Raw genomic sequence first — 17,412 nt, forward strand, 5'->3', positions numbered from 1 at the left:
GGACATACTTGAAAACGAGAGAAAACTCTCAATGTATTTCTTCCTGGGTTTGTGGAGTTTGTGGGGCTATGAATGTAGTGTAGTGTCAATGGTGTTAAATTAAATTTGCTTTGTCTATATTACATATTATTTGATTTAAACTTCGCATGGTTAAATTAATATAGAGATAATGGTCAATATGTTTATAGATCTACCTATACAAAAATGTAGTACTTTATCTCAATGTGTTTGAATTTCTCAACTTCCTGATTTTTCTTTATGTTATTTCAACAGGTTGACGATGAACTTTATGGAACCTTCCCGTAATATATGCTCCGGTACAGTCACAAGCAATTTTTATTTATGCCTGTGTCTTCTGGACTCCACTAGATTGTTAATGCATACAGTAATATTCATAAACTAGAGTAACACTGTAAGGAATCTGGTGTCTAAGCGCCGTCAGCGCGACCATTACTCGCCTCCCGTCGGTACTCAGGCGTCCGAGCGTCTGCAGCGCAATTCCCACATACCTCCGTTGTCTGCCACTGGCACTCTGGCTCCTCGCCATCACAGGATTGCACCAACCGAAGAGGTGCCTGTTGAACCGCAGCCTCTGCGTGTGTCCCCAGATTTTTTTTACATCATACAGTATGTGTTTTGGTTTATATAATTGTTTTTAAACAAAATGTATCATGTTTGTTTCTTTATATGTCCATAATACTTTTCTAAACAATAATGTTCTAGTGTTATGTTTATGATGTTTCTGTCAGGAATCGGCGTTCTCCTCGCTTCCCACACAGAGCACCCCCTCTTCGCAGGGAGCCCCTGGACCCACAAAACAATCCTGCCTTACCGTCCTCCACGGCTCCTCGCCCCTGCCGCCGTCGCGGGATCACTCCCCTCGGCGATTCCTCTGCTCAGCGCCGGGCGCACCCACGCCCTCCTGCACGCACACCTGCACGCACACCTACACGCACGCCAGCCTCAGACGTTATGTGCATGCATTCCCAGGTTACAGAGCACACGCCTAACAGAGCACTTTTAACCACTGCTCCTGCAGTGAGGGGTCGCCCCCAAGCATCACACAGTTCCATTCAAATCAATGATTACACTCAGCTGGGCTGTAACACCTCCCTCCTATCAGGGAGGACTCCTTGCAGTCCTCAAGGCCTGCCCCCTTTTCCCATTGGCCTGCCCAGCTTTATTATGCCTGTGCTTCCCATCACTCGTCGCTCGACATAGTTCTGTATGGAAGCATTTGACTACTCTCTCAGTGACTCCTCAGGTATTGACGCGGATTGGACGACTACCCCCTCTGGCTCTCGACTTCGGCTCTACTTGGACTTCGTGACTTCTGGCATCCCTGTAACACGGCTTATACCTTCGACCATTCGCAACTCTCCAATCCCTGATCTTGGCAGCGGCAATAACTACTCCTCCTCTACTACCGGTACCAGCAAGTATTGTCTTCCTTACTATACCTGGCCTGGCAACACTAACACCACACTCCGGACGCGCTCCCTTTGCTGCGGGTGCGTGTATCCCTACATCCCACCTCAGCACAGGGGACGGGTCTGGTCTGCGGGCAGCATCGGCTTAACATTATGTCGAGCCCACAAGACGCAGACCAGACTGAATTAGATATGAGGATTCCTAACCCCAAACCTTACGCAGGTGAATCTCAAGATTTTCGGGGCTTCATTAATCAATGTGAGGTACAATTTGAAATGGCCCCCCACCAGTTTTCTACTGGCCGAAAGAAGGTGGCCTACGTTTATAATCTGTTGACGGGTAGTGCACTGGCTTGGGCCTCCCCCATCTGGGAGCGGCGAAATGACCTTACCCAGAATTACTCAGCCTTCAAGACGGAATTCAGGCAAGTGTTTGATTCCCCCGCACGTCGGGAGGTGGCGTCTTCTTCTCTTTTACAGATTACTCAAGGGCGAAGATTGGTGACTGAATATGCCATAGAGTTCCAGATCCTTGCAGCAGAGACCAACTGGGAACAGGAGGCCTACGTCGCCGTATTCTGGCATGGACTGTCAGACAGCATCAAGGATGTACTTGCTCTCCAACCCAGGCCAGGTCTTTTGGAGGATCTCATCACTCTGGCGATTAGAGTGGACCAACGTATTCAGGTACGCCGCACGGAGCGCCAGCGCACTCGCTCGGTAACCTCTTCGTCTCTCTCTCTCAGCACTACTACAGTCCCCAGGTCCACTTCACTGCTCCATCCTTCCTTGGACTCATCCGAACCGATGCAGTTGGGGGTTCAATTGGTTCGCACACCAATACGGCAATTCCGCCGCGCCGGGGAATTGTGCTATTATTGCGGACCTGCAAAAACATCTGACCCAAGAATGTCCTTCATCTCTGGAAAACGGGAACACCCAGTGAGTATGAAGGGGCTCTTCGAGGGTGTTATGTCTCCTCGTCCCCTTCCCCAAAAAGGATTCCCTAAGAAACTCACTATACCCGTGTGCCTCTCAGGCCGTAAGTTCCGCGTCTCCACAGTAGCCTTCATAGACTCCAGAGCCGGAGGCAATTTCCTGGATCAAGAGTTCGCCAAACACTACCAGATACCGCTCGTGGAGAAAAAGATCCCCATCGCCTTGGTCGGAATTGATGGGCATCCACTCACGCCGGCATTTATCTCATTAGAGACGGTTCCGGTTGTACTTTCCTCTGATAATCACAAGGAAACCCTGACCCTCGACGTAATTCAGGCTCCGGGAACACCTATAACCCTAGGTTTGCCATGGTTACAACTACACAACCCACGGATCAATTGGACATCCACCAACCCCATCACTTGGGAACCAAGGTCAGGCGAACCACAGCGACTCCTAGCGAATACCACCGTTAATAAGACGAACCTCCCTACGGTTTACCACCAGTTTCTGGACGTATTTAATAAGGTACAATCTGACCTTCTACCCCCACACAGGTCATATGATTGACTGTCCTATTGACCTGATTCCTGGTTACACATTACCTAAGTCCAAGACTTATCCTCTGTCTCTCCCCGAAACTAAGGCTATGGACGAGTACATCCAGGAGAACCTGAAGAAAGGTTTTATTCGTCCATCTTCTTCACCAGCTGGAGCAGGGTTCTTCTTCGTAAAGAAGAAGGATGGAACTTTAAGACCTTGTATTGATTATAGAGGGCTTAACCGCATCACCGTAAAGAATCGCTACCCACTCCCCCTTATCACTGAACTTTTTGATAGTTTGCAAGGTGCCAAAGTCTTCTCCAAGCTGGACCTCAGGGGAGCTTATAATCTTGTACGCATACATCAAGGAGACGAATGGAAAACGGCCTTCAACACGCGTAGTGGCCACTACGAATGCCTTGTGATGCCTTTCGGACTGTGTAATGCTCCGGCCGTTTTTCAAGATTTCATTAACGATGTCTTCCGCAAAGTACTCAACGACTTCGTCATAGTCTATCTGGATGATATCCTGATTTTTTCGAAGGATTTACAGGACCACATCTTTCATACATCTTACGTGCTCTCTCGCCTTCATGAACATTGCTTATATGCCAAGATGGAGAAATGTACCTTCCATCAGACTTCGAACCAGTTTCTAGGCTACATTATTTCCCGCGATGGTTTCATGATGGATCCGGACAAATTAAAAGCCGTTACTAACTGGCCTAGACCCGACTCTCTTAAATCCGTCCAGCGCTTCCTGGGATTTGCGAACTACTACCGCAAGTTTATCCGCGATTTCTCCAGAATTGTTGCACCTATCACAGCATTTACGAAGAAGAGGGCCGATCCGTCGGTTTGGTCACCAGAGGCCAATACCGCCTTCAACACACTTAAGGAGGCTTTTGTGTCCGCACCGGTTCTCCATCACCCCAACCCTGATCTCCCTTTCGTGCTGGAGGTGGACGCCTCTGATTCTGGCGCCGGTGCCATTCTATCCCAGAGACCTTCACCCCAAGAAAAATTGCATCCCTGCGCATTCTTTTCGAAGAGATTTACCTCAGCGGAGAGGAACTACGACGTGGGGAACAGAGAGTTACTGGCCGTTAAAATGGCACTTCAAGAATGGAGGCATCTCCTGGAAGGGTCGAGGGAACCGTTCACCATCCTCACAGACCATAAGAATTTATTATATATAGAGAACGCTCGCCGTCTGGGTCCACGGCAAGCCCGCTGGTCTTTGTTCTTTTCCAGATTTAATTTCCAACTGTCATATATTCCTGGGACTAAAAATGTCAAAGCCGATGCTCTCTCAAGACAACATTCTTCCGAAGAGAGACCAGAAGATTCCATGGAGACCATTTTACCTCACGAGAAGATTTTCGCCGCATCTTCCTTCAGAAGCTTTGACAAGATCATCAAGTCACAAAGGTCCATTCCAAAGAACCTGAAGGTCCCCAGGGGCAAGCTCTTCGTGTGACCTAATTTCATACCCGAGGTTCTGGATTGGGGACATGCCTCGAGAGCAGCTGGTCATCCTGGCTACAAAAAGACTTTGGACCTTATACATCGCAACTTTTGGTGGCCCAAGATGTCCAAAGACATTTTCGAATATACGCACGCTTGTCCGGTCTGTGCGCAAAACAAGACAATTCATCAAAGGCCTCACGGTCTTCTCCTTCCTCTGCTCATCCCAGAACATCCATGGTCACACATATCAATGGATTTTATTGTGGAGTTGCCAAGGTCCAAAGGGATGAATACGATTTTAGTAGTGGTGGATCGTTTTTCTAAGATGGCTCACTTTATCCCGCTCAAAGGACTTCCAACCTCACCCGCCCTTGCTGATATCTTCACTGATCACATCTTTCGCATTCATGGTATTCCTTCGTCCATCGTGTCTGACAGAGGGTCACAGTTCGTATCCAGATTTTGGAGAACTTTTACCAAAAGACTAGGGATCTCTTCTTCTTTTTCCTCAGCTTACCATCCTCAGTCCAATGGTCAAACAGAAAGGGTCAATCAGTCCCTGGATAAATACCTGAGGTGTTTAATTTCCAATTCTCAGGATGATTGGGCACAACTCTTGCCATGGGCCGAATATGCTTTTAACTCCGCTACCAACGAGTCCACCCGAGAGTCGCTATTTTTCATCAATTACGGTTTTCATCCCCCATGTCTTCCCGTCTCCAACATTCCTTCTGGAGTCCCGGCTGTAGACGACCGTGTCAAATCTCTGCAATCAGCATGGTCCAAGATTCAGTCTGCTCTTCTTACCGCCTCTCAACGGGCCAAACATCAGGCAGATCGCCACCGTCGTCCGGCACCCAGATACAAGCCAGGGGATATGGTATGGCTGTCCTCAAACATTTATTTGAACGTACCTTCCCCAAAATTGGCGCCGAGGTTCCTGGGCCCTTTTCCGATAACTGAACAGATTAATCTGGTAGAATTCCGGCTTCAATTTCCCGACAGCATGAAGATACCAAACGTGTTTCACACATCTCTACTCAATCCATTCGTATCCAGTCATTTCTTCCCCAACCATAACCATAGGCCTGATCCGGTTATTACCCAGAATAGGGAAGAATATGAGGTCCAGTCCCTGCTCGATTCTCGCATATCCAGGGGTCAACTGCAGTTCCTCGTGCACTGGAAGGGTTTCGGCCCAGAAGAAAGGTCTTGGGTTCCACTTCGTGATATCCAAGCTCCGGTTCTTCTGAAGACTTTCAGGAAGAAGTTTCCAAACAAACCATTTAAGGACCGTCCTGAGGCCGTTCCTGAAGGGGAGGGGGTACTGTACGGAATCTGGTGTCTAAGCGCCGTCAGCACGACCATTACTCACCTCCCGTCGGTACTCAGGCGTCCAAGCGTCTGCAGCGCAATTCCCACTTACCTCCGTTGTCTGCCACTGGCACTCTGGCTCCTCGCTATCACAGGATTGCACCAACCGAAGAGGTGCCTGTTGAACCGCAGCCTCAGCGTGTGTCCCCAGCTCCGCGCTCTATGCGCACACGTGCATCTGTCTCTGTCCCCATGCGCATACGCGCGTCAGTCACCGAATCCACGCACACACGCACGCCAGCCCCAGACGTTATGTGCATGCATTCCCAGCTTACAGAGCACACGCCTAACAGATCACTTTTAACCACTGCTCCTGCAGTGAGGCGTCGCCCCCAAGCATCACACAGTTCCATGCAAATCAATGATTACACTCAGCTGGGCTGTAACACCTCCCTCCTATCAGGGAGGACTCCTTGCAGTCCTCCAGGCCTGCCCCCTTTTCCCATTGGCCTGCCCAGCTTTAATTATGCCTGTGCTTCCCATCACTCGTCGCTCGACATAGTTCTGTATGGAAGCATTTGACTACTCTCTCAGTGACTCCTCAGGTATTGACGCGGATTGGACGACTACCCCCTCTGGCTCTCGACTTCGGCTCTACTTGGACTTCGTGACTTCTGGCATCCCTGTAACACGGCTTATACCTTCGACCATTCGCAACTCTCCAATCCCTGATCTTGGCAACGGCAATAACTACTCCTCCACTACTACCGGTACCGGCAAGTATTGTCTTCCTTACTATTCCTGGCCTGGCAACACTAACACCACACTCCGGACGCGCTCCCTTTGCTGCGGGTGCGTGTATCCCTACGTCCCACCTCAGCACAGGGGACGGGTCTGGTCTGCGGGCAGCACCGGCGTAACAAATACGTACAGTGAATGAGACCTTAAGCTTCTGGGATGAAGGAGTAGCCAGTTTAATACCCCAGTGTCAGCTCTCCTTTTGACCTTGGGCAAGTCACTTTATTCTAGAGTCTGAAGCACTGGTATATTGTCAGTATTATGTCAGTATTATGTAGGAACACATATTATCTTGAAGGAATCCAGTAACGCACCACCTTTATTAGCCGCACTCATGGCTGGGTTTCAGTTTGATGGGACAGCAGAAAAAAAGGAAAAGGAAAAAACCTACAATTCCTAAAATTATACAGTACGTAAACATTTACTAACTAGAGATTTAACAGAAAAACAAACCAATTATACACAAAGTTACAGACAAGAGATGACATACACAGGAGTATATAGATGGGCATTGAGTGCAAAGGGCAGCAGCATGAACCCTTTACTATAAGTCATAGTAGTGATGAGAAGAGTGCCTGTGTTACTCATTAGTACTAGTTATCCTACACGTGAAGACTTTAAACTGATAGAATAAAATGTCGTCTTCACAAATACAGTACACTGACCCTAGCTATTGCAACATATGCCCACTCTATCCTCAGCTATGTATAGAGCATCTCCAAGTTGGAGTCTTAATATAGCTTACTTGATGGTCCAGCAGTCACACTACAAATATTAGGAAGTAAGGGCGTATAGAGTATAACACTATATATGCTTACAGTAAAGATAACTGTCAGAAAAGTGCACATTTTTTCGTGTAAAATATTTATTACCACAGAATCAGATTTTTTGTGATACAGTATATATTTTTTGTCTGAAACATTATAAAAATTGCCTTCTTAAAATACTTTGTTTGAAGCAGATTTCTTGCGTAGAAATTGATTTATTTATGGCAGGAGGAGATTATTTAGTGGTGTGTCCTTCTAATATCGATCTGATGTTCATTGGCATTTAATCAGCACACTGTCTCAATTCCTATTGGAATGTAACTACTATCAGTAGAACACTTTCTCATATACTTTACCATTTATATTTATGTTGTAAAGTAATTCAAAGGTCAGCTTACCTGACAAATAAAAGCTATTGGATCAGCTACTTTCTTAAGTAGAAGTTCAATCTCTCCAGTTGCTGTATAATACTCAATCTCTGTTGTGGCAGTAATGACTTCTCCACAGCAGACATTTACAGTGACTGGTCCAGCAGGAAAGTCTTGCAAAAAAAAGAAATAAAATGAAGTAAGTAACATTTTCATTTAATTTATACTGCTCAAAAATAATTAAGGACATAAGATGTTGTTATTTACATTTAATGCAGTGGCAAAACATATTTAAGAAACAAAACCTACTCGAAATTTCCTTATAACTGTTTCTAATATAATATGCTTAAATTAAGCCAAAAACCCTAATAAATGTTCTAAATGCAACATGAATAGAGAACGTATACCAGCATTTATAGAAGACAATAAAATCCGAAAATGATGAGATAAGTAATTCTAATTGCTATAAACACAGATTCATTGCTTTGCCCAATAACTTTAAACATTATTTCCTAGAGATGAAAAAACATTTACCCATGCTGAAGAATGTACAGTAGCAAAGTTGCAAATTTCCAAGAGTTGCCAAACCACATTTGTCATAGGAAATCATAATTAACTAAAAGTGCCGATTTTAGCCAATATACAAACTATATCATACAATATAGCTATAGCTATATATATATATATATATATATATATATATATATATATATATATATATATATATATATATATATATAAAAATAGGAAAATGCTATAGTTTATACCGCGTTGCGGGATGAGCGAGTAAACATTGTTTTTATTTTGTGTACATGGTCAGGGTTCTGTTTTATCCAAAACATCACAATTCAGGTTCTAAACCGAATCAGCAGCTTTTAGTAAGAAATTAAATTATATAATCAATATTTTCAACATTGTGAATTCGAAAAAATTGTTCTCTATCCGTCAGTGAAACACAATACGTTAAATACAATTTCTCATCCGCCATTTTTTATTTTATTTAAACCTTTGCAGTAATACGTACAGTATATTCAATCAATTGATTATATTATAACAGTTTCCAGTAACGACGACTCAAGACATGGACTTAGCTACAATTGAATACCGCCACCCATCGCCTCACACACATTGATAAGTTCTTGCATTTTTATAAGGAATAAGGCTCAGTGTTCACTCTTCAGGCAATAACGGAGGCCACCAGGCATGCCTCTTTTCTCTTCCTATAATGAAGGCTGCTTGATATTCGCAGCAAACGTATTCTCTCAAAAGGAAAAGCAGGAGAGAACATAATGTCATTTAGAGTTCTTACTCGAGAGGGTGCCACAAAGCTGATCCCAACAGCAAACTCCTTGCTGCCCAAATCGACTACCGTGCTGTATACCTCTACATTATAGATATTTATATGTATCAACAAGTATACACAGATCATGAACATCATCATCTCAAGAGCTTATACAGTAGAAAGAAAAAAAAATGGAACATTTTGTTGTGGTAACAATCATAAAAAATATAGATTGAATATACTATAGATAGAGCCACGACAAGACAGACACCCCTTCGCAAGTCCTAATAGAGGTATATTAGTATTTTATCTGGTAGTGTTAGGACTTGCGAAGGGGTGTCTGCCTTGTCGTGGCTTGCAAGCTTACAACGCTTTGGCCAAAGGGTTAAATTAAATGACCTTTTATCAAGAGAATATATAAGTATTTTACTGTGTATTTCTGTCATGTTGGATGTAGCATTGGGCTTCTCTGTCGTCTGTTGTATACATATGCCACGCTCAATAGCACTCCATTTTAACACTTAAATACATACATATATTTTGTGGGGGCTCAGGGGTTCCCAAAAAGAGCTTGCTGCGGTTTTGTGTTCTGTTAACCTATTCTCAGCTGTTTCAGCTGTTGGGGGTTGGTGGCTCCTCCTTCCCAAGTTTTAAGTCCGCCCCTCCCCACTTCCCAAGTTAGCAGGTCCTTTCATTCTGATGAATATAGATCCAATGTGGTCTTTCTCCCTCCTAATAGAGGTAAATGAGAACATGTTGGATGTAGCATTGGGCTTCTCTGTCGTCTGTTGTATGCAGTGGATTGTATGATTTTCATTACTATCACTGAGAACTTGAAAGCAGCATGCTGTCCAGCAAGGGGTTAAGAACACAGCCTGTAAGGGACAAAAAAAACCCCATTGAGACAGTTAGATCATGACCCCTGAGGAAGCAACCGGAAGCTGTTATGAAACGCGTAGGGTGAAGTTGGACTATGTATTTACTAAATACCACAAGCCTTCCGGGACACTAGCTTGCGTTCCCACAGAGAACCCTTTGATGTCAGCTGAAAGCATGAGAGATACAGCGGCACACCACGAGGGAGGAGAGGTGGAGAGAGAAACGCTAGCTGTATGTGGCCGGGCTTACCGGGGACTCAACCCTGAATGCTGCTGTATGCGAGGAATTTGTGAGTGCAATACCTGTTTTTTTATTAAAATCTAGAACATATTACACTATATGCTGTTTTTTTTTTGCCTATGTGGGGAGTGGTTCTGCAAACAAGTTAGCCAAGTTCCAGGGCTCGAATGAAAGAAAGTGGAGATTGTTAAACCACTATACAGTAAATATATTCCTACATGCTGGGTTAAGGCAAAAACAAATTGGTGCACAGCCAATAGAGTGGGTCACAAAAATAGAATGTGTAAAATTAAATGCTTTATTGGTCCATGGTTAAAAAACGGAGGTATGACACCCTCCTACGTGTTTCCTGCATATAGCACTTGATCAAGAAGTCTCCTTGACTCCTTGATAAAGTGCTATATGCTGTGCGCCAAAAAAATCCTATTTTTGTCTACTGTATGTCGCTACAACACTTGGCTGCACACTTCCAGAGGCACAGGATAGGGGTACAATATAATGTGAGTACATTGTTACAAATTACCAAGTGTACCTCATGCATTAATACTAGTCCAGGGACTATCCTTATGAGGTTTTGACGTATGGACTACAACCCACCAGTCCTAACCTTCAGGTGATATTTGTAACTCAGGACTTTATATTTAATTGAGAGTCACTGTTGTTTACTTCATGTATTGTACATCACTAGCCCCAGCCCTGTGCCTCTGTTTATTCAATTGCATTACGTGTATAATCAGTTATGGATCCAGTGCCGGAGCGCTTAAATCACTAACTTGCATGCTGGGTTAAAGGGACGCAAATTGTGAGTGTTGAATCAGTAGATTCTCTTGGAAGTTTTATTAGTATTGGAAGTATTACGCTTTTTTCTTTAATCATTATTCGCATATCTATTTGAGTATCAAGTAATCAGATGATACTGTGATCCATCGTCTACACTTTGCAGAGGAATTTTCCACCTACAGCTGCAGCGGCCGTTATTCAAACAAATCACGTGTTGTGTACATCGGAATACCCATGTCATGTTCTGTTTTTTAAATACCTTAAATTAGCACAGTGGCACAGTAGCACAGTAGCACAGTAGCACAGTGGCACAGTAGCACAGTAGCACAGTACTGTACACATTGCAATTCATTCATTTCATTGCACCCAAAGAAACAGAATCCATGAAATTCAACAAAGCAATCGCGATAAGCACGGGTGCCTGGGGCGATTGGCCACGTTCATGCTGCGTGGTGTACAGCAGAGCACACGAAATCGGCGCCGTGATTTGTTTGAATAACTGCCGCTGCAGCTGTATAGACTTTTAACCTCTTACACAATCTTGCGCCAGGGAGAACTTCAACATTCACGTTTCAAGTAACAGATTTTGAGAGAACACCTGAGTTTTTCAAGCAGCAAGTACTTTATAGAGACTATTTGATGCATACAAATGACCATTAGCTATTGATGTAATTATTTAATGTAATTCTTGAACACATTATCCCCACTGCGTGCTTGTGTAGATAATTTTGGGTACAGCGCTCTGAGTGTATATCACTTTTCTATATGTAATAGAGGTTATTAATTATAATTACAGTGAAAGGCAAATCAACGCAAAAATGGTAATTTCCCCCAGGACATGCACTTATCAGAGTTTAATGAATAGGCCCCACAGAGTTTATAAATACTGCAAATTGACTGTAATCTTTGCTAAGAAAATCTCTTGTTTTGTTTATATCTCTGTATGCTTATTATATCATTCTGATGGTGAATCTGCTTAAACCACACGTGCAATTATTACAACAATTAATGGCATTTAGAATGTTTCAATCTAATTCAGATTTTGATCTACATCATTGCACATATGTGTGGGTTGTAGCAAGCGATGGAAAACCAGGAAATTAACACAGATTGTATCTAATTATGTGTGACCTTTTCACCAAGAAAGTTGAATAGTACATGTGCAGTTCATTAGCTTTGAGAAGCCAATTTGCATGACCTCTTTGCCGTGCTTCTCCAATCTACGCGTTCCAAGGTCACAGCTTCGTACTGAACAGAGTGTTATTTGTATATGCTGTACAGTTCCCAAAGCCCACATTTATCTCTTAAGTGATTTTGTGCATAGCTGTACAGTATATTGTACCTGATCTATGGCTTGGGTAAGTAATGTTTTTATTGACAGTACTTTACTTTCTTGTTGGTTTCATTCAAGCAAAACTACACCACAGATCATATTAACTGATGCAACTTGTTTAAATTAGATTACAGACCACTCTTTTGGTCCACAGACACCCGTGGGGACCACCTGAGGACCCCCGAACACCCTCAGGGACCATCCGAGGGCCCATAGACACCTGTGGAGACCACCTGAGGACCGCCAGACACTGGCAGCGACCACTCAAGGGCCCTGAGGACCCCCGTGGCCTCTGGTATCAATCATGTAGGGGTAGAGGAGGTGGGTATTAGTATTTATTGTGGGTAGCGGGGTCGGGTGAAGGGGGTATTTGGCCCTTGGTGGGTAGCGGAAGGGGTTAACTTCTTCATTGCCTTAGCGATTAGCCACCAAGATAATGAAGTTGACAGTAAATGCATTTTTATTGCATGGGATTCATGCCGGTGGTCTCCGGTGCTGATATTAATGGATATCTGATATGGTGGACCTGACTTACTACAATCTAGGCTCCTAAGACTTGGTGCCCCAGCAATTGCCAAACCAATTGCTTCCATAGTCAACTCTATCCTGTCTGCAGGCCATATCCCTAAGACCTGGAAAACTGCCAGAGTTGTCCCAATCTTCAAAAGTGGGGTCAAAAATACTGTCTCAACTACAGGCCAATCTCCCTTCTCCCAATACTATCCAAAGTCATGGGAAAATGTGTCCACTCCCAATTAAGCGATTACTATACCAAGACAAATTTCCCTTAGCCAATTCCAATCTGGCTTTCGACACAAACACTCTACCATAACTACCCTGCTAAAAGTTTGCAATGAAATCCAGTGTGGAATGGAACGGGGACAACTCACTGGTGCAATATTCCTATATTTTGCAAACGCTTTTGATACTGTTGATCATGCTATACTGCCTAACAAACTCCAGAGCTCTGGAATAGGGAAGCATGCTTTAAACTGGTTTCAGTCCTACCTATCAGGTAGATCCCAACATGTGTCCATCTCAGGCTCTAACTCCATCCCCTTGGATATCACCTGTGGCGTCCCGCAATGCTCTGTTCTCTGGCCCCTACTTTTCTTACTGTTCATCAATGATCTTCCCACAGCTTGTAAGGAAGCTTCAATACACATGTATGCAGATGACTTCAATACACATGTATGCAGATGACACAATCCTATAAGCACACAGCCATAGCCTCTCCGACCTTCAACACATACTTCAGTCTGACTTTTTGAGACTCGAAAACTGGATTTCCCAAAACAAAGTGTTTTTAAACACTGACAAGACTGTAACAAAACACTAAAAAGTCCCAAAAAACAAATTCCTTGTAAAAATCCTGTTTTAAGTATGAACCCAAAGGTAATATCAGCCTTGGAGCTTCCATTGCTGCTCTTCCTGGAGAGTAGATATCTCCGTATTAGAAAGCATATGAAATGAGAAGAGCACAAAATAGAAAAACTCCACAGTGCAGTAATCTACACAAAATGTAATAAAATGTCAAGTGTAAAGTTATCTGCTCAAAACACTAAACTATTTTGAGCATACAAAGTGTAAGCTGTGGCTCGTGTGCTGACATCCATCTCAAAGTCAGCATCCCTGCCCCCTACTCTTATTCCCATGGGGCTCTATGGTATCCCTGTTGAGATGACAGCTCCTCTAGATTGCTGCGCTTCAGTGCCCACTGGCCAGCTCGATGAGCATGATGTGGAGAGAAGACAGTACACTGGCGACACACTTTATTCGAGCTCGGCTAGTCCCACGAATTCGGGTATACCCGGGTGTATTGAGGTTTGTGACTGTTTTCTGCCCGAGTGCATTGAGGTATTTTCCAGGCAGGGATTGAAGCATTTTATTCCCGCTGGCTGCAATACTGCACAGTATATATATATATACTGCATTACAATTCATGAATTTATGCCATCTGGTAGACACGCGAAGCATTGCAGCCTATTAAATCCTAATCATTATCATTTAACAGATCAGCCGCCCGTCAGCCAGGCATGAACCCAGGCTGGGAAGGCAAACGCAACGGGGCTTGTCAGAGGTGAGGAGCGGCGCATTCCAGGTATCTGCCAGGTACATACTGGGTATTTGCTCGAATAAAGTGTGTCGGTGCAGTACACAGTTGCACTCAACAAGCACAGCCATTACGATGAGCACAGCCATTACGTTCACAAGACATTGTGAACAAGGATGCCAGAGTGCACCATGGGAATGCACGCAGGGGCGCAGCTGACTGTGGAGATGGACGCCAACACACATGTGACAGCAAACACTTTGTATGCTCGAAATACTTTAACACTTACTGTATGAGTAGATAACTTTATACTTTACATTTTATGACATTTTGTGTGAATTACTGCACTATGGAGTTTTTCTGTTTTGCACTTTCCTTTTCATACTGTATGTTCCAAAAATATATGTACAGATGCAGCGGCTGTTATTCGAACATAGCACGCGTTGTATACCTCGGAATACCCATGTCATGGCGCGCATTACTGCGTGTTGACTCGTGTTTTATCGAGTGCAGAAAATGGCATTTTAGTGTTCTGGTTTTTAAACATCTGCAAATTGACACTGTACTGTACACATTACAATTCATTTCTGCCACGGAAACGCGAAGAACTGCACCCAAAGAAATCGGAATCCATGAAATTCAAACAGATCAACCGCGTGATTGGCCGTGTGGAGTACAGCAGCGCACACGAAAACGGCTCCGTGATATGTTCAAATAACGGCCGCTGCATCTGAATAATTGCCTATAAGGAATTTTAGATCTAGTTTTTTTTCCATTGTAGGAGTATTGGATCTGCTATAAATACAAGTTTAGAGGGAACTAGGCAAATGCTGAGCCCACTCAGAGTATAGTACAAAGATAAGGTAATAATAATTAGAACTAAAAAATAATAATAATAATGGAAAGGAGAAATATTTACTCGCCACCACCAATTTCAGGTTGTGCCATCAGTACTCCATGGTACATGTGCTGTAGATATTACATATAAAGTAGTATTTACAGTGGCATTAATATTACTGCATACCAGAAGCGTCACTTTGTTTAGGCTAAAAGAACCAAAAACTTATACTAAATCAATGGTAATACTCTAATGCAGAAAGTGACTCTCACAAATACTTAGGGCCTCATGCAGTAAAGTTTGATAAAAATTATCGCCAGGGCATTTAAATTGCCGTTTTTTTGGGCGTTGCTATCACGATATTCAGCAAGCCTTCATTACCGTTCATAGCAAAATTCCCAAAACGAGCGATTTGCTGCCAGTGAGAGCATAGAGCCTCTGAAAAGGCCTAAGCCGGCGATACATTTCTGCTGCAGAGAGGGCGGCTCTGAGAGAGCCGCCTCTCACAGTGAAAATGTCGCCCACAAATTATGTTTTTTAATATACATTTCTTTCATAGTGTAGATGTGCAGGGGGTCTCCGGAGCTGAACCGCGTTAGTTTCAGGTCCGGGGTCCCCCTGCTTCCCGAGATACAGGCACCTTTATGGGGTACCGGTATCTCCTATGCTTTGAAATGTCCCGGTCACGTGACGCGGGACATTTCAATGCAGAGGGATACCGGCACTCCCTAATGGGGCCTGTATTTTGGGAAGCGGGGGGTCCCCGGACATAAAACCAACGCGGTTCAGCTCCGGAGACCCCCTGCACATCTACACTATGAAAGAAATGTATATTAAAAAATATTTAATACACATCAATACACGCCGCCCTCCGCCCAAACACACACAGTAATTGGCAAAATAACTATTATCCAGATATGGATAATAGATTATTTGCCCATTATTAAACACAACATTAGCATGCATCAATAAAGTAAATAAATCCAGTTCTACTTACCACACCAGCATGTCCCTCTGTCCTCCGTTGCCAGAAAGCATATATACATAATAAAGACATGCTACTGGCCCCTAACCCCTTAATCACCTTTGCAGTTAATAACCGCTATAGTAATTAAGGGGTTAACTCACCCTGCCCCGATACAAATCCGGGAGGCCTAAGCACCCACCCTGACTGACTATACCAACCCTGTACCCATTGAGTAGTATAGTGGTACACCATACCCATATAATAATAATATGGGCATGATAAGCCTCTATAGCACTCAATGGGCACCCTAATTACAATACATTAATGCACCAGACAGACAATAATTAAACATAACTCCAAAAAAACATACTTCACTAAATAAAAACAGTAGCCAGCTAATCCAATGAATACAAGGAATAACAACATCAACAATGAATTAATTAAACCATTAACCAATCAAAACAATTAATTCCTAAAACAACTCGGAATTATTTTAAACAGTAACCAATCAAACCAATGAATTACTAAACCAACTCAAAATTAATAGTCACATTAACCAATCAAACCAATTAATTTCTAAAACATTAATGAATTAATTGAAACATTAAACTACAAAGAAATAAATTCAAACAATATCTGAAATAACCATTAAACGCATTAGCTAACATAATACAACATTAAGTAAAAACGAACAACTATCGCAAACATTTGATTTCCAGCAAGCAGGAAAAAAACAAACAATGACATCCACATAATAAACTGTAATCAAAAAAAACAACAGCAATACCAAGCCACAAATGCCCCCCAAATATTGTCATAATAATGTATTAATCTGTACCCTAAAGTAGTACAGATTAATATATTATCAATCAATGTGCCTCCCCTAAAAAATCAAAAAACACATCTAATGAAAAAACCTGATAAAAAAGACATTTACAAACATTCAATATATTACTTAATTGTATTGTAATTAGGGTGCTCATTGAGTGCTATAGAGGCTTATCATGCCCATATTATTATTATATGGGTATGATGTACCACTATACTACTCAATGGGTACAGGGTGGGTATAGTCAGTCCGGGGTGGTTGCTTAGGCCTCTCGGTGGGTGAAGGGGGTGTTAGCCCTAAGGATGGGTGTCTAGACCTTGCGGGTGGGTAGCGGTTGGGTTAACCCCTTTATTAACCGCTAAGGTAATGAAGGGGTTAAGTCCTGCCGCAACCCCCCGCAAGGCCTAAACAGCCACTAAGGGCCAAATTCTCCCTTCACCCACCCTCGCTAGCCACATTAAGCCTGGCACTGGTGTTTAACCCTTTCATTGTCTTAGCGGTTAGCCGGTAGGTTAATGAAGTTGCTGTAAATGCATTTTTCCTGCATCGGATGCATGCCGGGGGGCTCCGGTGCTGGTATTA

The 17,412-nt window shown here is 43.4% G+C and overlaps 1 protein-coding gene across 2 annotated transcripts in view; it reads right to left on the reverse strand.

Moving 5' to 3' along the window:
• BANK1 (B cell scaffold protein with ankyrin repeats 1) overlaps positions 1-17,412 on the reverse strand; it is a 562,852-nt gene that overhangs the window by 457,457 nt on the left and 87,983 nt on the right. For both annotated transcript variants that reach the window (XM_075609123.1, XM_075609132.1), the window contains exon 5: positions 7,660-7,802. In XM_075609123.1, coding sequence (XP_075465238.1) covers positions 7,660-7,802 — 143 coding nt within the window. The remainder of the gene's footprint in view (positions 1-7,659; positions 7,803-17,412) is intronic.

The sequence above is a fragment of the Ascaphus truei genome, chromosome 1 (assembly GCF_040206685.1).
Source record: "Ascaphus truei isolate aAscTru1 chromosome 1, aAscTru1.hap1, whole genome shotgun sequence".
Taxonomy (NCBI): Eukaryota; Metazoa; Chordata; class Amphibia; order Anura; family Ascaphidae; genus Ascaphus; species Ascaphus truei.